General features: G+C 38.9%; 1 protein-coding gene across 1 annotated transcript in view; it reads right to left on the bottom strand.

The window, feature by feature from the left end:
• The window catches only part of MAN1A1 (mannosidase alpha class 1A member 1), a 148,729-nt gene that overhangs the window by 55,451 nt on the left and 68,519 nt on the right, over positions 1 to 24,759 (bottom strand). The window contains exon 5 of the mRNA XM_081094754.1: positions 2,263 to 2,357. Within this exon, the coding sequence (XP_080950880.1) occupies positions 2,263 to 2,357 (95 nt within the window). The remainder of the gene's footprint in view (positions 1 to 2,262; positions 2,358 to 24,759) is intronic.

The raw sequence follows: 24,759 nt of genomic DNA, 5'->3' as shown, positions 1-24,759 counted from the left end.
AAAGAAAAACTTGAATGCCCCATTTAATGAATTTTCAAGAAGCACAGATAGGAAAGATCGTAGAAGATTCAGTATTTAATAGTTTCTAGAAGCATTCCTTTATGCACCAAAAAATATCTCCACTGTGCACTAAGGACAGATTTCCTAAGGAAAAATCCTCTAGCTGTTAGGAATAAACACTAAGTAAAGTTAAATATGCTTTAAAATAATCCAATTTCTTATGCTTATTTCAAGAGAGGCTAGAACTAATTACATGATATCAGCACCTTACAATAACTGACTGATTTTTGCAAAGATATAGGCCCACATGTCTCTCTATTAGCTTTAGTAGCCTTTTATCTAATTTCATTACCTTCCAGGAAACAACAAGAACTATTTCTGTGAAATCCTAGGGTAGAGGGTTGGAGTGATCAATCACTCCAGTCTTTTCAACCTGGGGTCCTTGGGTCGTAAGTAAGGCACGGTTTTGCTTTTGGAAACTGTAAAAATATGTGTACTCAGGAATATGCAGTTTTTGAGGAGAGGGCCATGTTTCAGCAGAATTTCAAAGTGGCCTGTGAACCTGAAAATTTTCACAAAAGAACAAATAAAGTAGCCTAACTTCCAGTTTATAAATAAGCCTGGAGAGTGGAAATGATTGCTCTGAAGACAAACCTACAGCACCTATAAAATACCTAGAACCAGGTCTCTTGATAACCAATTAGCTCAGTGTACTGTTCTGCCCCTATCATTTTTCTCAGAACTACCAGGTAGGGGAAAATGTGTTAAATGTGCACAGTGTGTTTGTAACCAGATCTTACTTCAGGGAATACAGTAGTTTCTAGGTCAGAATAGTGTCTATAAATCCAAAGGCTGAAGATGTGGAAGGTAATATAGGTGGTCTACATGAGTTAAAAAAAAAACTCCAATAAATGCCATGCTGCCTCTAAGCCAAGCTCATTGCCACAGCCTTGAGACCTGTGGCAGCATATGCTTTGGTCTTCAAGATCAAAGAGAAAGAAAGCCTTAGGCCCCTTAAAGGGGGACACAGATCCTGAGATATCACATATACTAGAGAACTACCTCATTTATTAACATGGGCCAGCCATGTGGTCTCTTCCCACCTCACTGCCTCAGCATCACTGCCCCTGGACCCCCCCTTCCCCGACGATTATAAACATAATCATTTCAAGGCATACATATATAACACACAAATGAAAATACTGCATGACATTTAACTGATGATTTTTCATAATTAATTTTAGGAAAGAATGTCATAAAGTAAATTATGAAGAAGAAATCTCTATTAATCCTGCCAAACCACCCTGTACAGTTTCTTGGCATTTATAAAACAAGAAAGCTGTTTAATTAATGCCTGTATATCATGTGTGCATAAACATCAAAGTACATATTCTAGTCCTACCATTTATATATAGCATGGTGTCAGGCAAATGACTTAATCTGTCTGTGACTCGAGTTCCTTGTTATTAAAACGGAGATAACATCAGTACTGACATTATGGGATTGCTGTGAGCATTAAATGTGGTAGAATGTACAAAATGTCTACAACAAAGCTTTGTATTTTATGATTTTATAAACAGTTCTCATCATCATTATCATTACCTTTCTTATCATTACTAAGAGGCACATATGCGATTAATTACTTATGGGGAAGAAGGAGTTAAGAAGAGAGCTTAAGATAAAATTGTTTTTTAAGGAAATGCTCAAGCTATCGTGAAAACCCAAGCTATTCCCTGGGAGAACACCAGGCAGTCTTCAGCCCAGGCTTTTCTTGGGGCCACATTCCCATGGACTTGTCACACCAGTGTTCTCCACCCAAGTGCGATGCGAGGGTTGGTTTGATCTGGGCCAGTGGAGCAGGTCCCCTCCCCTTCTGTACCTGTGGGTGGGGCAGCCTCAGGTGCTCCCAGTCTCATTGCGTGGGAGATCTGATTAGTCCAAGTGTCCCACCTCTCAAATGTTTTCATGAGTTTTAAAGATAATGGGGTGCTCTTGGAATCTATGGAGACAGTTTTTCGGATGCAATGCCACCATGAGAATGAAAACCTCAAATCATGCCTGGCTTGGATGACTCTGTTGGGGTCATGCTATCCCATGACAAGGACCCATCTGAGGCCATGGAACACTGACAAATTAGTAACTTCCAACACAAGGACAGATGCCAAGACTCCCAATGGTGGAAGAGGCTGACATCATACAAGTAATTATCCATCCAGTGTCTATTTCAACTTAAAATATGTTGTCAAAAATGAAGAGTTTTACCTTTTTAAATTCAGCAATGCCCAAGGTATTCCAGAGGGAGTATGAAATGCTGGTAGCAATTTTACCCCAAGTTCCACTGCTTTCTCTCGAAATATCTGAAAAGTTAAACAGTCAAATAAGCTACGGTTGTAAGCAAAACAAAATGTACTATACTGCTATCTCTCATCTAGCACTTTTCTACTTTAAAATTTTCTACATACGAAAAACATTAAAATTTTCTGAGATTAAAAGAATTCCCAAATAAATATAATTATCTAGGAAAGCTAGAATGGTCCAAGGGCCATGTGTGCTGTAGGACATTTATTCCAATTTTGCTTGCACATTAGAATCACATGGGGAGTTTTAAATAATATGGATGTCTGGGTTGCACTCCTGAGATTCTTCTGGTTTGGAGCTTCCAGATCAGAATAGTTTAAAGCATCACAGGTGATGTCAGGTGATTCCAATGTGCAAGCCAGGAGGAGAACCACTGTTATTGGTGGATAAGTAGTGGACTAAAAGTCAGGATATCTGGTCCTTTTCTCTCCTCACGTATTTATGAGATCACAGTGAAAGAAGACCAGGGGGATGGAGGTCGTAAAGGTTAAAGCGGACCCAATATATGGTGACGGAAGGTGATCTGACTTTGAGTGGTGGGAACACAATGCAATATACAGATGATGTATCATAGAAATGTACATTTGAAACCTATGTGATCTTATTAATCAATGTCACTCCAATAAAATTAATAAAAAAATAAAAATAACACCCACAAAAAATAGTTATAAAAAGACATATTATTGTAAGTAATCGATATGTCTGTCCTCTTAGCCCTCGACAGTTTGAATTTCCTCTAATGGCAAGTGTAAGTGATTTGAAAGATACAAAGTTAAATTAGGTACAGATTCTACCCAGGATTTGGTAAAGAAGATAATAGATGCAAAATACATATCTAGAACACAGATACATGGGAGCTGGAGATAAAATTGTCTAGGAGTTCAGAAGGCTGTGTGGTGGAGAGGCACTTCCATGAAGGTTGTATGCAGCACGCACGCGGGGCTAATAATGCCAGAGACTGGGGTGAGGGTGGGAAGTGGAGGGGGCATCCCTGAAGGCATTGGTCTAAACACAGGCAGAGGTGAGTGGGGACCTGCAGGAGAAATGGAACAGGCCAGTCAAGGGGAATGCTGCTAATAAGGTCAGGCACACACAGACAGCGTTGGCCTGAACTATGGAAGGTCATAAGTGAAAGGCTAGGAATTTTATTCTGTTAAAATGGAAAAATATTGACAGTTTTTGAGCAGCCAATTCGCTGGAGAAAATCATGCTTTAGGAAGATTAACTGGTTGACATCCACTCGTAGTTCTGGTCCAAAGAAAAGCACAGAGTTATTTTACTCGTTGGAGGAAGCACTGCTCCAGCTGTGGCAGCAAGCAGGTGCCTTCCCCCTTCTCCTGGTCACATGGTGTGCTGAGTGTGGGAGGCTGGGAACTACACACTTTCCTTTTGCCTCTTTTTTCAAACAAGGGAGATGCGAGAAAGGCTGGGGGAGCCCTGAAAAGCATGGAGAATAGAAGCAAGTCCTCTCCCAGCCAATGGGAAAGCACAAATGAAAGCACTGTCAAAGCAGCCAGTATGGCCTGGCCGGCGTGGCTCAGTGGTTGAGCATCGGCCTATGAACCAGGAGGCCACGGTTAGATTCCCGGTCAGGGCATATGCCTGATTTGCAGGCTTAGTCCCTAGCCGGGGAGGGGGTGGGGAGGGTGCAGGAGGCAGCTGATCAGTGATTCTCTCTCATCATTGATGTTTCTCTCTCTCCCTCTCCCTTCCTCTCTGAAATCAATAAAAATATATATTTAAGCAAATAATAATAAAGCAGTCAGTGTGGCTTCTCCAGAGGGCGGGTTCCAGTCCACAGCGACTGCTCCAAGACCTGAGTCTCATCACACAGAAACCTGGGCACGTGAGCTCCCACACGGAAGACTACCCCATAACACCAATGTTGGCTCTATTTCTGAGACCCTAATCTTTTGGAATCCCACTCTCATTTAGTAATAAAAATTAAGAAAGTAGTGTGTTTAATGTAAAACTCTGATTGGCAATCAATTTAGATAAACTAATATTTCTGGAGTCCAGGCACTTGAAGTATATAGAAATAGCTAAAAAAATAGAGGTACCATGTTTCCCCTCCACAAATTATTACAACTCTCTTTAAGTAGACAATTTCCTATTCCAACAACTAACAGTGGATGGAAAGAGAGGAGAGAAAAAAAAAAAAAGACCAAAGGGTATATTCTTCCTCCTTTCTCTGCCTTACCCTAGAGCAGTAGTTCTCAACCTTCCTAATGCCGCGACCCTTTAATACAGTTCCTCATGTTGTGGTGACCCCCAACCACAAAATTATTTTCATTGCTACTTCATAACTGTAATTTTGCTACTGTTATGAATCGTAATGTAAATATCTGATATGCAGGATGTATTTTCATTGTTACAAATTGAACATAATTAAAGCACAGTGATTAATCATAAAAACAATATGTAATTATATATGTGTTTTCCGATGGTCTCAGGCGACCCCTGTGAAAGGGTCGTTCGACCCCCAAAGGGGTCGTGACCCACAGGTTGAGAACCGCTGCCCTAGAGAATTCCAAGTTCTCTTCTGCTGTGTGAGATTACCCAATTACTGCCCAGCCATCTCTTGACTTTCTAGTTTCAACCCAATTTCTTAAAACTGTAAATTAACTCTTTTTCAAGAAACTTATAAGAGATAAAAGTCAAACTATGCAGTTACAACACCATCGTTAATAGTATAATCTTATGGCAGGTAAGTTAAGGGTTCAGGCTTTAAAAACATTCTCCAAATTGGGTAATCTTGGACAAATTGCTTAATCTCCCTGAACCTAAATTTCCTCATTTTAAAATGGGAATAACAATAGCATTTACTATTTTAAAGGTTGTGGAAAGAAATGAACACATTATTACATTTAAAGATCTTACAATACATAGCAACTACTCTAAAAGGCTAGTTGTAGTTTTCATAGTGATGATAATAACGGTATTTCCCCAAGAACCTTCCTTATTTAACCGCTTGAAATTTTTTCTGGTCTTGGCCTTTACCCAACTGCTGTTTTCGTACCTTCTACTCAAGCTCTGTGAGTGTGTGCTCCCTCCCCCAATCCACACACTCTTAATCATAAGCATTCATTCTCAAGAACTAAGCACTCAGTTCTCATCACCTGCTGGAATTCCTAAATTCAACTTCCCAGTTTAGCTTTAGTTCTGTACTTCTATTTCTGTGCTCACATCACAGTTTGGGTGTCTTGTCTCCTGACACTTAACATGTCCAAGATGAAATCAATCATTTAATGTCCCAGGCAAACTTCCCCAGTTCCATCACTGACATGGACACTGAGTCCCTGGGGCTTGAGAGTGCAGGCATTTTGACTTTAGATTTATTGCTCTTCAGTCCCTGAAATGTCTCATATATAGTTCATTCCCTTTCCATGATATGAGCATAATCCATATTTTCATCGCTGGGTACAATGAAATGGCATGATGGAAAAGAAGGTCCTCCAATCAAGTCTACCACTTTCTCTTTTTAGTATCCAATGTTCTTGTTCAAGAAACCATACAGATTCCCTCTGTTGTCTAAAATATCAGGTCAAAACTGATCTACTGACCTTTCAATGACCTCCATCAATCTATTATCTTCTGTTCTCTCAAAGACCAGTCTGACTCTAGCTTGAGTCTCATGGTCTCAAGCACTCACTCAAGTTCAGTCCATTCTATTATCTGTCTTTTAATGTTCCCCAGCTTTATAATTACTGAGATATAATTGACATACAACATTGTGTACAATATGATTTGATATATATAGAAATGATTACCACAATAAGGTTATTTAACACCTCCACCCTTGTTTTTATTGGTGATGCCACCTTACCACCTTTAGTATATTTATTTACACAATGCTTTCATCCTGAAACTCCCTTTTCTGCCTCCTTCTGGCCCATACAAATTCACCTATTATTCAAGACCAAGGCCAAGATCTTTTCTCCTGTGAACACCTACAATGCAGCTTTTGATTTTATAAAGCAAGAGATATTCCTTCCTTCTTTTATTCCCAAGTAATTTTCTTTCTAAAAGTAGAGAAAAAATCCGCAGTTTCTTCGTCGTTGCCTTTTATACATGTCCACCGCAGACTAGGTCATTTTGTTTTTAAAGGTATTGATATCACAGTGTTTCTGTGAGTAGCATGGGGGAAGTTATTTATATTCTCAGTTAACAGGAAACAATGGCACTTCCTGTCTCAAGGTTTTTGTCTTTACTGGTACCTTTGGCTGCGATGCTCTTTCTCTCCACTTTCCTGTTTTGTTCTTAACTTCAGTGATCCCTTTAAATAGTCCCTTTTAAAGAGAGGTCTTTTTCAATAACTCCCCATAAAGTTGGCCATTTTCACTTATTATTTATCATATCATCTTTTTAATTTCCATTTCATATGGAAGCTTCCAAAGCATGGACTTCGCCTTATTTGGTAGTGGTGGTGGTGTGTGTAGCATCTAGCAAAGTAACTGGTGCTCAATAATAAATGTTCATTTAATAAATAGACATACCTGGGGCACTCTAATCAGAAACCACTGATATTCCGGTGTTTGCAAATCGCTCCATCCCATTCCACTGGTTTCTACTATCTGCAAATAATTATGTCACGTATTCCGGAGTCTTGGGCACAATTACAAAAGAGATTTGGATTCTAACATTAAACTATTGATGCTTTTAATGACATCCTATGTGAGCAGGAATCAGTTCCAATTCTTCATGTTTGATTTACCTTCTCCTGAGATATGAAGGGAGGAGGAATCTAGATTCTCAAAGAGAACATCTTTCTAGCTAACATGGCCAGAAGGTAATAAAATTCCAAACTAGCTTATCAAGTTAATATTATTAAAAGAATAAAGGAGAAATGTCACAAATCATTCTAAAGGGCAGTTAAATTTTAACTAGCACATCTTGGATAATGTGCTGGAAAGCAAATGATCACAAGAAGTACACTAAATGGTACTTCAGCACTCCTTCAAATGGGCAGGCATGATGGACAGAGCGCGGAGCCCCAGCCAGCATGTGCTGCTAGGACCCGCTCTCCCATGGCTTCAATGGAGGCCTGCACCAGTCACTTAACTTTTCTGGTTCTCAGTTTCCCCAGTAAAATGGGAGAGCAGGGCTCGTAATCTCTGCTTTTGATTTAACACTGAAAAAAACCTAGTATTCAGAAGTCATAAAGCTAGTACTGAAATGAGACTGGCAAAAGAGCAAAATTATGCTCATGTTTTATGAAGATAAGTGCTAACTTGCCACCGGATTCTTCATCAGTATTGATTTCCAGGGTTTGTTGGTACTTATATTTGGTGAAGAGGATTTTACAAAGTTACAAGAACAAGATGAAATATGACAGCAAATAAAATGTAATCCATGTTGACAATAGATGTTTTCGATTTTTAAAAAAATGACCATTAAAATTAAGTAGGGTATTTACACAATTCCCCAATCAGTTTCAGATGGGCAAATATATTATGACTCAAGAAGAATCTCCAGAAAAATTCTGCATAAGAGAGATTCTAATTTCACTCACAGTAAAAATAAAAACTAATATATGCTGAAAGAAGGGTGGTGGTAAAATATTATGAAATAGCTTGTAAAATAATCTTTAAAGCATGCAACTCACAAAGAGGTTTAGATAACATTTATGGTCTGAAGTTAAGAATTTCAAAGTAACTACACCCAAACTGTATCTTTCAATTACACTTAAGTAAGATCATCACAGTCTTTGATCAATGTTTAAAAAAATTCAGATTTTAGAATCGGTCAAATAAAAACATTTATCTTTTTACTCTACCCTTACAAATAGGATTGGACAAGGCTGTAAAACAAGAAGTATGGTTTTCCTTGCTTTACTAGTTTGCAGATCCCTGAAGAACTGTACAATATATTTATATGCCAGAGCCAAGAGTTAAGAGAGAAGAAGTGAAGAAGAACAGACAGTGCTGGAAAGAACCAGTTTCAGTTCAGGCATGCTTCGGTTTAAATGCACAATCAATATGAAAACCTGTCTTCAAATGCGCTCGCTGAAAACTTCACTGTTAAAAGATCAAACACCAATTTTCCCCATTAATAAAAGCAGACTTTACCTATTACTCATTTTTGCTACAAAAAGCTTTCAGTGCACGATGCCAGAGAAATGATAAATATCTGGCTGCACAATAACGGAAATAACCCATATATTGTTAGCTGAGTCAACCAACACACATAATATGAACCAAATTTAATCCTTCAACCAACTTATTGAGCTACTCTGGCTTTTTGGTTTGGAGTGGAACCTCTAAAGGTTAAATATTCAAGTAAAGACATATAAAGTAATTAATACAGCAGAAATTTACAGCTCGAAGAGCCAGCCAAGGTCAACTATTCCCATAATCTTGATATGTAGTTGAGGAAAGTGAGGTTGAGAGAGGCCCTCTTCTAGTTCAGGGCTTTCATAGGGGATGGTATGATGGTAGCTACAGCCAAGGGAGTGCAGGAATCACGCCACCTCAGATATCTGTACCTTTTTGATGTAGAGGGACTCCCCCTGTGAGTTCCCTGTATGGGTATGTGTGCACATCTTCACTTTGCTGCCTACTATTAATGTTTGCATTTTTGCTCTAATTAATTAAAATCCCAAATTGAAATTTTTAAAATTAAAATACTTATTTGTTTTATTTCTCAAATTGCATTATGAACTTCATTTTTTTTTCAAGTTTATAAGTTTTAATTAGATGAACACTTTTGTCAATTGTTTTGTTTTTCTTCCCTGTGATTCAGTACAATTCAGTCTTTAGCTTTTAGGCAATTAGATGAAGAGAGTGTCCTTCATTTTCCTGAAAAATAAAAGCGCTAAGATCTCCTCAACTTGTTTATTCAAAACATAAAGGATATGCATGCTAATCTGCCAGTAACCTTGGGTCGAAACATAAGAAGAAACAATATATATATATATATATATATATATATATATATATATATATGAAGAAACAATATAATTGTACCTTTGACTTGCGTTTCTAATGTATGAAAGCACAAAGCTTAAACACAAGAAAAATACTCTTATACTTTATAAATCTAGATGCAGAATACACTAGTGAATAGGCATTTTATTCATTTATTTAAAAATATTTTTATTGATTTCAGAGAGGAAGGGAGAGGGAGAATAGAAAATATCAATGATGAGAGAGAATCATTGATTGGCTGCCTCCTGCACGCCCCCTATTGGAGATTGAGCCCACAACCTGGGCATGTGCCCTTGACTGGGATCAAACCCAGGACCCTTCAGTCCACAGGCCAATGCTCTGTCCACTGAGCCAAATCGGCTAGGGCGTGAATAGGTATTTTAGACTTAACTATCTTTATAAAAGATACTTATTTTCATGAAAAATTAATAGTAAGTTAATTTTTGTTAAAGTTTGCTTTTATGCTATCCCCTACTCACAATGAATGAATGTTGATAAATGAACACTGGTTTTTTTCCCCTGAGGGCTCTGATTTCATTCCCTGGTTCCTGAGTTGGCAAGATTTTCTAAAGTTAAGAGAGCAAGATGAAAAATGAAGAGGAAACTGGGGAAATTTTCAGCCTGTTGTTCAAGGTAGACAACACCAGTATCCAGGTATGCAGAAACCAATGCTACCTACACCTGGAAATTGTTTATGTTTTCCCTGAGCAGAAGCTAGGGTCAAGGCAGCAATGGACACACTGAACAGGGAGTCAGGAGGCCCAAGTTCAAGTTCGAGCCTGCTGCTCACTAGTTCTGCACCATGAAGAGGGGTAATTTCACTTCTTATTGGTTATGGAACTTTTCTGAGAGATAAGGGGCAACGATACATAAATGACAACACCAAGAAATTATATTGGCTGTCTGATAGAGGAAATAGCTTGAAAAATAATTAGGGTCCTTCAAGAAAGTGTCTCCTAAAGAAGAAAGTTTGCTGTAGAGATAAATGGTGCAGAGGGGGAAGCTGGGAAAAATAATATAGTATGATGATAGGAAATTGTCCCTCTTCTAACATGCATTCCGTATGAAAGTTAAAAGTGCACAGAAAAGGAGAGGAAAGGCTATTTAGTTCCTGTGCTTAGAATTAGTCTGAGGTGTTCCCCACATTGTGTTATCTTAGATGCTTTAACTCCTAACATAGCAGCCCAAGAACAGTAAATAACAGCAAAACAGTCTGAACCATGACACAGTGCTCAAAAATGAGTTGTTGAGCTGCTCATTTTATCTCAATTTATGTTTAAAAAATGGGCACGTTACCAACATGATGCTCTGAAAAATATGCAATATACTGTTAATAACATTTAACATTAGATAAGTATGCCAACTAGTTTCTGAACCCACATTTCATACAAAAAAAAATAAATTTAAAATAAACCATGCCTGCTAAAGACACAGGAATTATGAAAGCATGTACCCTACCTAGCTATGACTTCTAACATAATTTGTGAAATCCCCCACATAGAGCTTGCTAATATGTGATATCATAGCGTTAAAACAAGGAGTGTTCTGTTTATTATTACATTTGCAGGTAAACAGCACAAATCATTTGGAATATACAAAATTTGGACTTGGGAAACCTTTGTTCATTAGAAAGATAAGAGGAAGAAAATAGCAGCCTCATCTATGCAAGTATATTATGATTCCCGGGCATTTTGGGGCTATGAGGCATTCTATGTTAGTGAATTGTTCCAGATCCCCAATCTCCCTGCTAAAGAGCATTAAAATGTTTATAGTTTATCCTTTTTCTTTGCATTGATTCCAAAAACTTGTTTAGTTCTTTTGACTTAGTGAAATGTGCAGGGATCCTGTCTTGGTGACTCAGCATCAGCATCACACGCAGACTCTGAGTTGGGGCCCTGTCATTGGCTGCCTGGGCTGTATTATCTTGAACATTCACTTAACCCCCTTTGTGCCTCAGTTTCTAGGTATATGAATAGGGAATCATTGTCCCAAATCACAAGATATTTAAATGTGATTAAATGCACAAGTGCTTTTTGAAGAGCTGTAACAATAGCTATCATCTTCATTGTTCTTTGCTATAAGATAGTGGTTTCCTCAGGAATAACTGAAAGATGTTAGCATTTTTGTCCATACAAATGGACCAAAAGCTGCTGAGCTTTTTTATGTCTGCTCTTTGTCCTGTGATTCTATGGTCCTGCTCTTTTTTCCTGTGATTAGCTATCAGCTCATTACAGTGAATATGACTCACTGTTGCTCTCCTTCTAAGTTGGAGTAGTTTTGTAAACAGTTGTCTGTATCAGGGCTTGAAGTATCTATCCTTTGGGAAGGGAATAAACTTCAGGAAATGTTCCCTTTCTGTGTCAGATGACATAATTTGAACTATAAACTCTATAGGTATGAAAAACCAATGAATTAGTATGTTATTTAGCAGTAATAGTTTGCAGATTTACAAAATAAACTAAATAGCCATGTCTACATAGGTTTTTTTTCTTTTTTTGAAAAAAAAAGGCAAATGTAAATTAATCTTTTTGTTGTTGTTGTTCAAGTAAATGGAAACCTATCTGGTTGTGCATCTAATACCATTAAACTGGTGGGTTTGTTTTTGTTATTGTTGTTGTTAATCCTCACCTGATGATATTTTTCCATTGATTTTTAGGGTGAGTGGAATGGACAGGGAGAGACAGAGAGAAACATTGGTGTGAGAGAGCCACAACAATTGGTTGCCTCCAGTACGCACCCCAGGGGATCAAGCCTGCAACAAGGTATGTGCCCTTGACCAGAATTGAACCCAAGATCCTTCAGTCTGCAGGCTGATGCTATGTCCACTGAGCCAAACCAGCTAGGGCAAACTGGTGGTTTTTGATTTCGGCGTAAAATCTCCTTTATTATATACTAGAGGCCCAGTGCATGAAATTCATGCACTCGGGGGTGGAGGGATCCCTCAGCCTAGCCTGGGCCCTCTTGCAGTCTGGGACCCCTCGGGGAATGACCACCTGCTGGCTTAGGCTCACTCCCCGGGGGATTGGGCCTAAGCTGGCAGTCAGACATCCTCTGGCAGCCCGGGAGCCCTTGGGGGATGTCCACTTGCCAGCAGGGAGCAGGCCTAGTTGCAGTCGGACATCCTTAGCGTTGCTGAGGAGGCAGGAGAGGCTCCCACCACCATCGTTGTACTGGCAGCTGCCAGTCTGGCTTGTGGCTGAGCAGAGCTCCCCCTGTGGGAGCACACTGACCACCACGGGGGCAGCTCTTGCATTGAGCGTCTGCCCCCTGGTGGTCAGAGTGTGTCATAGTGACCAGTGATTCCCAGTCGCTCTGCTGTTAGGGTCAATTTGCATATTACCCTTTTATTATATAGAATAGAGGCCTGGTGCATAGGTGGGGGCTGGCTGGTTTGCCCTGAAGGGTGTCCCGGATCAGGTGGGGGTCCCCGCTGGGGTGCCTGGTCAGCCTGGGTGAGGTGCTGAGGGCCGTTTTCAGGCTGGTCACACCCCTTCTGGGAGGGGGGTCCTGCTGGGGTGCCTGGCCAGCCTCGGTGAGTAGCTGATGGCTGTTTGCAGGCTGGCCACAGCCCCTTCAGAGTAGGCGTCTCCACTGGGGTGCCTGGCCAGCCTGGGTGAGGGGCTGAGGGCGTTTTCAGGCTGGCCACACCCCCTTCAGGGTGGAGGGTTCTGCTGGGGTCCGTGGCCAGTCTGGGTGAGGGGCTGATGGCTGTTTGCAGGCTGGCCACAGCCCCCAGCCACCCAAGCTCCCAGTGGAGGCTGGTTGGAAGCAGGTATCTGGGATTTCTTTAGCTTCTATAATTGAAACTTTGTTGCCTTTTGTGGAGGCCACAGCCGGCCAGAGCAGGCGGGAAGCTTGGCTTCCTCCATCGCCAGGGCAACCAAGCCTCCTGCTTGCTCCAGCTCCGTGGCTGCCGGCCGCCATCTTGGTTGGGTTAATTTGCATATAGCTGCTCTGATTGGCTGGTGGGCGTGGCTTGGGTGTAGCTAAGTTATGGTCAATTAGCATCTTTGTCTTTTATTAGTGTAGATTACACTGATTCCTCTAAGTACCTTTGGGCATAGAGTTCAAAATTTTATGTCAGCTGATAGGTGAACATTTTAAATTATTAAGTGGTGATGCTGCTGGACAGAAAACTTGGGAGCAGGGCAATTGTTCTCATGTTTGTTCCCCTTGGCAAGTTGATTGACCTCTCTTAGACTCAGTTTCTTTATCTACAAAATGAAGAAAAATATATTTTTCCTCTTCTTTTGTTCCATACCCAAATTAAAATTTAAAATTTTCTCATTATTCAATGAATATATTCTCATTATTGAAAAACCATAAAATTGTCACATAAACAAAAATTATTGGACACCATTAATCTATACACCCAAACACACTATTGTTAACATCTTAAGCATCTATCCTTTTAAACAGTATTGATTGCATTTTTTAGAAAAACGGTATCATTCCATATGTAGTATGTTGTAATGTTTTAAATCCATCCCAGCAACTGAATCTACATTAAATACAACACTCTATGTCAGAGGTTATCAAAGACTTTCTGTAAAGGACTACTGTTTAGCCAGTCCCTTGTTATTTGACTCTTGGGTGTCCATTGCTTTGATATTACAAACAGCAGTGGTATGAACATCCCTGTGCATATTTATTTGTACACATGACTTTCTTCAGGGTAAATGTTCAAAAGTGGAATTTCTGGTCAGAGTGCATTCATTAATTCATTGACTCATTCAGTAACTATAGTTTCAGGGACAAAGCAGCCACAGACAAAATGTAAAGGAATATGTGTTGGTACACTGTCAATCCCGGGATTGTTACCTTGATTGAAAGCATCTTAAATATTTTTCATTTAAATTAGGAAGCTTTAAAATGTTTTCATACATACTATTTCATGACAACACTATATCTGTTTTTAGTAAATCAGTTATATTCTTACAGCACCAGAAAGAATTCAATGAAGCAATGCCTTGTATTAATAGCAATCACCATCAGAATATCAAAATGTCACATAACTCAATACTTTTCTATTAGAAGAGTTTTGAAAATATAGAACTGAAATAATTAGAGAGGCATTTTCTCTTTAAAATACAAACAAATATTAGCCAACAGCATATATAGCATCTCGTCTATTGTGGCCACTCTTGCACTATCTGAATGCTTTTTAAAGCTATTAGACACACACACACACACACACACACACACACACACACACACACAAAACACTTCAACATAGTTTAAACTTTCTAAATTATAAACTTTTAAAAAGGAACTTCTTTTATAATTCTGACCTTTTAAAAATGTCATTTCACTTACTCAACAAATATTTATTGAGTGCCTATGTCCTACATGCCAAGTTGCAAGAGGCTCTTGGAATACATAAGTAAACAAGATGGCTGTGGTCTATGACTCATAATAATACTTGTTTTTGAAGTGGAACAGTGGAGAAACATCCACAGAGTAGTATTTTATGATACACAGGAAAGGATGAAGTAATAACTTCCATTTCTCCTCTAAAAACAAAAAACCAAGATGGATAAAATATTGTTGTGAGTGCTGCACGATGTAACCAGGCAAATCCTCACCATCACAATGCCTGACCATGTAAAACGGACAACAGCATCACAGATATGGAGAAAGAAGATTGTGTAAAACTGTAGAGAACGTTATTTGAAGATGGTAAATTTGGCTTCAGACAAAGCAGGCTTCCCCCAATATGATCCATGCATACCAGGTATATATCTTTTCTTCTGTGACTGGTGGGTATCTTATTATTCAGATGGGAATCACCTTTAGTAGCTGAGAAACTGATCTATCAGATCTGCTCAAAAGAACAAGCTCTAATAGAAAGACCTGGATAGCAGCACTGTGCGTTTAAAAAAAAGTATAAATCATGGACAGAGAAAGAAAAATCCTATATAATAAAAGCCTAATATGCTGTGTCCAGTCGACCGTTCAACCAATGAAAGCATAATACACTAATAATATGCTAAGGTTGCTCAACCACTCACTATGACGTGCACTGACCACCAGGTGCTCTATGACGTGCACTATGACGTGCTCTGACCGGTAGGTTAGCTTGCTGCTGAGGTCTGGCAGATCAGGACTGAGTGAGATGGGCCGGACATACCCTGGAGCCCTCCTGCGGTTCCTCCCCAGCTGGCCAACCTCCCGCGTCCCTCCCCAACCCCAATTGTGCACTGGTCGGGTCCCTTGGCCTGACCCGTGTCCTCTCACAATCCAAGACCCCTCAGGGGATGCTGGAGAGCTGGTTTCAGCCTGATCCCGCAGGCCAGGCTGAGGGACCCCACTGGTGCACGAATTTGTGCACCAGGCCTCTAGTACTATATAATACCACATATGTGGAATCTAAAAAAGCTGCACTCATAGAAACAGAGAGTAGAACAATGGCTGCCAGGGGCTGAGGGGGGGGAAATGAGATGTTGGTCAAAGGGTACAAACTTCCAGTTATAAGATGAATAGGTTCTGATGATCTAATGTGCAGCAAGCATGGAGGCTATAGTTAACAATACTGTATCATATACTTGAAAGATCCTAAGAGAGATCTTATATGGTCTCACTACAAAATAGAAATAGTAATTATGTGAAGTGATGGAGGTGTTAAACTAATGCTACTATGGTTATTAATCATAAGTGTATCAAATCACCACCTATTGTACATCTTATAAGTCAATTATATCTCACTAAACCTCAAAAAAAGTAAGACTCAAAGTTCTGAGGCAAAGCACAGAGGGGGAAACATGGCAGGGAAGTAAGCACAGAAGAGTCCACACTGGCATCCATCATCCATTTAAGGGCCAGGCAGCAGACCCACAGATCGAGGTGCCAAAGAAATGGACTCAAGTTCTTCTAACACTAAATAGAAGGCAATGCACTAGGTAAAACTTTGAGATGAAGACTGAAAATTTCCTCTGTTAACAAAATAGAATGAGAATGGGGTATTTTTCCTTTGCCCCTAATTTTAGTCACTACAAGGTAGAACTGTTGAAGACAAATGACTGAGAACCATGAGAAAAAGCAACTACCTTTTTTTTTTTCTTTTTTTTTTTTTTTAATAAAGGGCCTGTTATAAGAAAATAAATTCTGGCCACGTCCAACATGGATCTTAGACTAGGAGGAAATAAGATTTCAAAAAACCTTTAAAATCGTCATCACTTATGAATGATAGAAATTTGTGTCACAGATTCTTCAGGGATTATGAGAGGGCTCTTCTATTTGCTTTATTTAACGGGAGTTTCCCATAATGTAAATGCAACACCAAACAGCTTGTGCTGCATTGGAGACAACGCGTGTCAGATGTTAGGGAAGGAGACTGTTAGGATTCCCAATAGAGGAAATGATTTCCTCAATTCTTGATTTAGTACATTAGGGCACAGTTTCCTAAACAATGGTGATAGCCAAATCTGGATGTCTACTTTTTATTTTTATTTTTAAAAACATGAACCCTGTTGATTGCAAGAGGTGGGTTTCGTGATACTAGTCAGCGGTTCTCAAAGTGTGGTTCTCATACCAGCAGCAGCAGCAGCAGCTGGGAACGTGTGAGAAATGTAAATTATCAGGCCCTTACCCAGAACTGCAGAATCAGAAACCCTGAGAGTGGGAGCCACAGGTCTGATTTAATAAGGCTTCCTGGGGATTCTGACATATTCTAAAGTTTGAGAAGCACTAAACTTCTCAGAAGGTGGACTCAGGTAATTCAAAGAATGGGAACTAAGTGGGTGGGAAACAATACTTTAATCAAAATACAGTACTTATATATTACAATGGGTATTACACTGTTCCTGCAGTGAATCAAGCAAAAATCTGTAATAATCTTTAAATTTAGCGAACAGCGCAAGAGATAGAAAGCCACTGATGCTGAATTGGCAGTGTAACAGCCAACTCTCCATTTGCTGTGTGCCTGATATTTAAGAGCAAATTGGACAGCCAATTCCTAAATGAATGGCAGGCACGACTGCATAATTTCAGCCTACGTGCTTGCCACTGTGGCTTCGGAGCTTATTTTACTGTTAAGTCATGTCTCTAAGTCACTTAAGAGCATTAGAATGGAGAGATACGGTCAGATTTATGAGACCAAGAACGACCCTCCTGTGAGTGTTTCAGACCACATAGAGTATCTAATTATTAGTTGACAACACAGCATTTATTAGTCTTGCCTCTCTTCTTACAGGCTCTGTTGCAAATCAGCACACAATCATATTGAATTTTAAAGGATCATTTACATGTAAAGTAACTCTCGTGTTTATCTGTGGTAGTTCACAGATAAAATAATCCTTCCTGTTTTAACATAGGACTAATCATACAAGGTTTAAAACATTAAAGAAAAAATAAAACAACCGTTTTCAACAGTGAGAACTCTGGTAATACTGTACATTTGGAATAATGAAACTGACAACATTTATAAAATGAGACATGGCTTATATTAATAGCCATGATATAGTGAAGATTTATATACAACGTTGTTAAGGCTGAATCATACAATGTACAGTGGGGCCTTGACTTACGAGTGTCCCGACTAACGAGTTTTTTGAGATACGAGCTGCCTCTCAGCTGATTTTTTGCTTTGAGTTGCGAGCTAAAATTCGGGTTACGAGCCAGCTTCAGCTACCCCACCGCTAGTTGGCACAGCGAACGTCACAGTGAACGCCACAACATCAGCCCAGCATCACGTGTCTCACTCGTTCACTTTATGATTTGACATATGAGTAATTTGAGTTACGAGCTCCGTCACAGAACGAATTAAACTCGTAAGTCAAGGCCCCACTGTATAGTATTTTGGTTGTCTGAAGCTTGTTCTCGGTAAACTCATCAAAAAAGACTTCTGGAAACAATATTCCCTAAGTTCTTACATGCTGATAACAGTTTACCCGTTTCCTTTACATCTGAAAGTTGGTTTTACTGAATATAAAAATCCTTGTTTCTCATTCTTGCTACCACTGTCACAATTCCCCTTGAGTTTGTCATTAAAATGGGAAATGGGTTTATAGTGGACAGCACTCGGCATTCGTTTTGGGTAAGGAAGGAATTAAGACTGTGGCTACTCCACAGTAAAGAATCAGTGCAGGTTCCTAATTGTTCTGTGTCTAGAGCAGTTTACTGTTTACTTCTCCACTTCTTAACATCTCTCTTCCACAGTTTTTCTAGGGGATCAACTTTCCTATTCTTTTTCATTCCAAGGTATTGACTTATCTGGACGACTTAAGCATGGTAAAGCACGAAGCACAATTCTATATTTCACCAAAAGGAGTCACTGTATTTATGCCCCAAAGTGAGTTAAGAAGTTTTGAGTTATGGGAAGAAAACTTCTCTCATCACACTCTTCCTCCAACTGGTCACATTGTGTGCACTTGATAATCAGTGTATCACAGTTTGAGGACACTGGATTTAGAGGATGTTTAAAAGATATTTCTTTCATATCCCGTTGTTTTCAATTAAAGAAAAAAAAATCCGGAAGTGATAAAACGACTTGCTCAAAGCAATGCAGTGAGTCGGCAACCTAACAGGATCTGAGAAGCCAGGATTCCAGATTCTAAGAGCAGTGCTGTTTCATTCAGTAAGAGTGACCTCTTAGGTTCGTTAGGTTGATGTCTCTAAAACAATGAATAGTTCAAGTAGCCCCCTCTTTACAAATGTTTTACCTGTAAGCTCAGAATTTGACAATTTCCCTTAGAAGCACAACTGTAAGTAATAAGAGCCTCAGATCATTACAGGAAAGTTTATTCCAATTATAGGATCTCAGACAAGTAGCTAATATCTCATAACTGGCGTAGGGTGAGGAGAGAGAGTGAAATGAAAGAAGACATTGTTGGCTTTTTATCACATCTAGGGATTCCTTCACACATTTTTTAAAATTGCATTTCAAAAATATAGGAATTTCTAATACCTGTATACCCATAACCAAGATCTATCAATTCATACCATGAAGTCATACTATTAAATTTGCTTTGAATTTTAAAAACATAAAATAGTACAGTTTCTAATTACTTCGAGTTTCCACCACAAAGTGAATCTGTATTTTGATTTGAGAAGCCTCAAGAGTGCCTGTAGACTGTACGCTTTCCTTACACAGTCACCTCCTTTATCTCAAAGTTCCCTTTCTCCCTGGCTCATCACCGAACAGCTTCTCTCTTACTTTCTTCTTCCTCCAGCAAGCATGCCTTGCTTTTGAAGTTCCATAAAGGATGTTTACTGCTGTAACAACAGAAAAAGCTCTGCTACGTCTTCCCTAATACCTCCTTTTAATTAGAAGAAAGACAAAGTCACAGACTGTGCCAAGTGCCTCAGTGTCCCGGATTTCCTCTTCTGTTAGTAATAAAAATAAACTCTACTCAATCTATACACTTACCACAAATAATTCTACTCTTTTGCCTTTTAAATGGTTGATAACAGAAAATACAAAGAAATTTCCAATGCACATATTCTTTTTAAAATATGAAATGCCGTGCTTACTAATTTGTATGACATTTTGGATTGATTTGTGTGTGCTTAACAAAAGAAATATTGTTTTTATAATTAGCCTTTGTCTTTTAAAATTGCACTTGAAAATGCAAACACTAAGTAGTTGGATCTGAGACTGTGTAAGGATTTAGGACCAATCTGTTTACTTAAACTTTGTTTCAATTCCATTTCCATGTGAACTGAGGATAATATTAACATCTAGTAGATGCTGCTGTAAATAAACCACCATCTGAAATGGCCATCTAGAAACTGGCTGTAAAGAAGGAAATTCAATTATTGCTGAATAAAGGTCATTTTCTTTATGAAGAAATGTGGGGGGAGGGGGGGTAGGAAGGGGGAGGTGACTTTCAAGACTTTGCACCCAGATTCCTGTAAAAAAAAGCTTAAAAAATTTAAATCTGAAGACAGGCTAGAACTGAATTCTGAGTAAGTCTAGGGGCAAAAGTTTGGTAATGACTTTTTTCTATGTGTATTGCAATTTTCCCTTGATATTTTTCTGATCATATATTACTGATTCACTATGAAAAATCTGATAAATATAGAAAAACAAAAAGGCAGGGGGAAAGGATCAAAGTAAATACAATTTATATTTAAAGAACAGTTTATGCAATTATTCTCTATGTTTTCCATAGCTGAAGTGGAAAGCAAATAAAATCTATATTTAGGAATACTTTCATATGTAATTATTATATATGTTTTCCATAGCTGAGGTTATATTACACATGAACATTCATATCTTGCTTAATTTATGATATCAATACTTGTCCATGCCACTATATAAATGAGCAAGCATGAAATGTAACGGTTGCACTACATGCCATCATGTGGGCACTCCATGATCCGCTCCACCATTCTCCTCCTGCTGGGTATTTGCGATGTCGCCTCTTATCTACTGAATCTATAAGATATATCCATTAGCTTCTTTAGGTATAATGTGATTCCATTTCAGATTATTTCTTTTTAATAGATTCCCTAATGTGGAATAACTGGAGCTAAATAAATAACTTTATTAGGATCTTCTTACATACATAGTACTTTTCAGACTACTTGTATCAAATTATACTCCCTTCAACAATGTCTGAGTAAATTTTTGCCCTACTCTCACCAAATTGGCTATTCACATGGTTATTAGTCTTTGCTAATATGATAGAAAAACAAGGGAGAGAGAGGAGTCAAAGCATTGGTATTTTGAGTATTTATAAAGAGAGTAAATGATTATTTTGAATCTCTCTGAACATGGGGGTAGGGAGGGCCTTGTGGGATGTGCAACACAAGGCAGAGGTGAAATGACTTTGGCAATACAGTACTTGAAAGTATGTGAACTGCCCATTTACCTGAGGACTAATTAAACTCCATTATTTGAGGTGGCATCTTGAAATTCCAAAATGGGACAGACCCCTAGGAAAATCTCATGGCCGCATGCTGGGTCACTGGGTCAAACCTTGTAACCTTAGGCATCCTGGTTTTGAGTCTTGTTTTTGACGGCAGTTAATGATTGAGGAAAAACATACCATAGAATGTTGGCTCATTTCAAAGGTTAAAGACTATGACAAGTAGATATTTTAATCATTTTTTACAATTACTTTTATAATATATGACAATAAAGCTCAGTTTTCTTTCCTCTTTTTTGTCTAAATAAATATAATATAAAAAGCAAATAGGCAACTGGATTCCAAATTTTTTTTCACAGGAGAAATTTATTAAAGTGCTGTCCACATATGATAGATTTAGAAGCTATTTCTAAGTACTTTTTGGAGTTCTCTAATTACATAAAAGCATTCCAATTGTATTGGTAAACCTTCACAATTTATGTCTGTTAATAAAGCCAAACAATTTTAGTTTCATTGAAGTAACAGAGTACTATAATTTTCCTTCATATTTCTTTATCAGAAAATATGATTCTAAATTGAAAATACTGTTCTTTTTTTCTAAATTATGTACATTTACATCACTCAGTATTCTCAATTATCGTCTTCAATATGCCTTACTTACCAAGAAGTTGAATGTATACCTTAATCCAGGGGTCCTCAAACTACAGCCCACGGGCCACATGCAAATACAAATATTGTATTTGTTCCTGTTTTGTTTTTTTTACTTCAAAATAAGATATGTGCAGTGTACATAGAAATTTGTTCATAGTTTTTTTTTAAACTATAGTCCGGCCCTCCAGCGGTCTGAGGGACAGTGAACTGGCCCCCTGTTTAAGAAGTTTGAGGACCCCTGCTAATCATTGAAGTGTTATACTACAACATAGATAAGAATTTTATCAACATTTTGAACTGTACCAGATACTAACTCAGAAAAAAATAGAAATGAATGCTAAAATCACATGGATATATATATATCAAGATTTTTGCTACATGTACTCACTGGACAATGAGAAACATTTTATTCTACTGATGAATAGTGTGAGGGAATGAACGATAAAAACATGGAGAAGAAAAATGAGAATGCTTACAACTTAAAGAATTATTTGGGAAAATTCAAGGACAACTTTGTCTCTGTTTTGAAAAAAAAAGACACAAATGCAATAAATAAATAATTTCAAATACAACTTGAATAAAAATCTATTACAAGCTCACAAGGGTTAGGAACATATTGGTTTCATTTTCATACCTTAATTATTCTTTGTTGCTAGAAGTGGAAGATTTCATGGGTTATAGAAGATTGTTGCTAGCTTACCATATGAGGTTTAGATATTGAGCTAATGAGCAAGTAAAAAAGAAAGATTGTGGTCCTAATCCTGGTAACTTTCATTTTGGGAATAACACGTGGGCAGGATCATGCAGCGGGCAGAAAAGGGTCTGAGAGCAGTTCGGCGGCTTCCATGGGTCTCAGGAATCAGCTGCAGAGAGCTTCGGTGTATCCACGACAGGGAGGTTACGCAACTTCCCAGCCCAGCACTGATACTGTGCACCTAGCACACAGTAAACCCTCAAGAAAATGGCCCTGCTACTTCCCACCATTATCATCACCACTACTGTCCTCTTCCTCCTCCCCTCTAATCCCAAAGGAAGGAGAATCTACTCAGAACTCTCAGGTGCCTATGGTTAGAATGCTATTTCTCCAAATCTTCAATGGTGTCACTCAGACCCTGGCTCCCATCTGGTTTAGAGTGGTCCTCCGCATCTCCCTACCCCTCCCTTTATCACTCTATCATGTGAGTATATTGTGTTTTCTTCACAGCCCTTATCACTGTCTGAAATTGTCCTGTGAACTTAGCATTTTACCTCATTTTGTGAGAGAGGGGACTATGTCTAATTTATCGCTGAATCCTTCAGAGACAAGAACACAGTCTGGCACATAATAGATGCTCAAAATAATCACAGATGGCACATAATATGTGCTGAATAAAGGGGTGAATCATAAGCAACTATATCCTATATAATAAAAGAGAAATATGCTAATTAGCCATTACACCCTGAGGCATAACAACCAAGCGCATCACAACCAGATCACAGATCAGCAGGAGGTGGGCCAGCGAGGTACAAGCAGCTGTGGAGAGCTACAGGAGGGGGCAGGGCAGCAAGCTATGAGGGGGGGAGGAGGGAGGGGGGCAGGGGGAGCTACAGGAGTGTGGGGCAGCGGGCGGAGAGCTACAGGAGGGCAGCAGCAACCTATTGGCTATAAGCGGGTGGCAGAGAGCTACATGACAGGGCAGGGCAGCAAGCAAGCAGGAGGCGGAGAGCTACAGGAGAGGGTAGGGCTACAAGCTATGGAGGGGTGGAGGCGGGGAGAGCTACAGAGGGTGGGGCAGCGGGCAGAGAGCTACAGGAGGGTGGCAGTGACCTACTGGCACACGGATTTGTGCGCAGGCCTACTAATATGTTAATAATTGACGACAGACCTTTAAGATCCACAATAACTAATTCTTCAGAATGAACCTCTGGATTAGTATAATTGTAAGCCTAGCCATAAAGCATTAGATAGCATTAGCTAGTCATAAAGATTAGACCGCAGAAACACACAGATGCTATAGTTATCTGAGTTAACCATGAAGTCTAAATTAAATAGTAAGTGTACATAACCTGACTAGAGGAAGCTCATGAGAGAGAACTACAGTAAGAAGCCACTATTTAATAATTACTATACCAAGTCATATGTAAGAACTGAAACACAGCAGTCAGCAATGATCTATAAATTTGAGCGGTTATCCCGATTATTATATCAGGAACTTTAAAAAAATCTGTTCAAGCCGAAACCGGTTTGGTTCAGTGGATAGAGCGTCGGCCTGCGGACTGAAAGGTCCCGGGTTCAATTCCGGTCAAGGGCATGTACCTGGGTTGCAGGCACATCCCCAGTGGGAGATGTGCAGGAGGCAGCTGATCGATGTTTCTCTCTCATCGATGTTTCTAACTCTCTATCTCTCTCCCTTCCTCTCTGTAAAAAATCAATAAAATATATTAAAAAAAATCTGTTCAAATAATATTGAACAAATAAATACGTTACACAAGAGGTTGTCACTAAGGTCTCTACTTCTCTGGTCTAACCCTAACCTACTTAATGGCAAAAATGAAAAACAAAACAAAAACAAGTGTTTAGAATAAAGAGCTGAAAAGATTCTTGTATCCTATGCCTATACTATAAAAGCTCTTGAATTCCCTCATTTTTTTCAGGATCCTAGAATTAATCACTATTTGTATTGCTTCAGAGAAATTGGATACTTGAAATTAAAACAAAGATCAGTTATTAAGTTACAAACAAACATCACTCTCAAGGCTTGGGTGTTATCATAAATGTAAAAGCATTTTCAGCTAAATTATAAAATGAGCTGTTTGCTTTTTAATGCAGAATTAATGGTGGCATATTCAGATATATCAGCAGAGCTTGCTTGGAGAAACACTTCATAATAGAGCAGAAATAAGTTTAGTTACTAGAATGGTTAACCCTAAAATTTGTCAATGAACTATTTTCTAAAATGTTTTCAAGAAAAATACTTTAGCCCTAGCCAGTTTTGCTCAGTGGATAGAGCACTGGCCTGTGGACTGAAAGGTCC

Source organism: Myotis nattereri, assembly GCF_964212035.1.
Source record: "Myotis nattereri genome assembly, chromosome: 6".
NCBI classification, from domain to species: Eukaryota; Metazoa; Chordata; class Mammalia; order Chiroptera; family Vespertilionidae; genus Myotis; species Myotis nattereri.
Note: the sequence above shows the minus strand (reverse complement) of the source record. Positions and strands in the feature narration are given on the sequence as shown.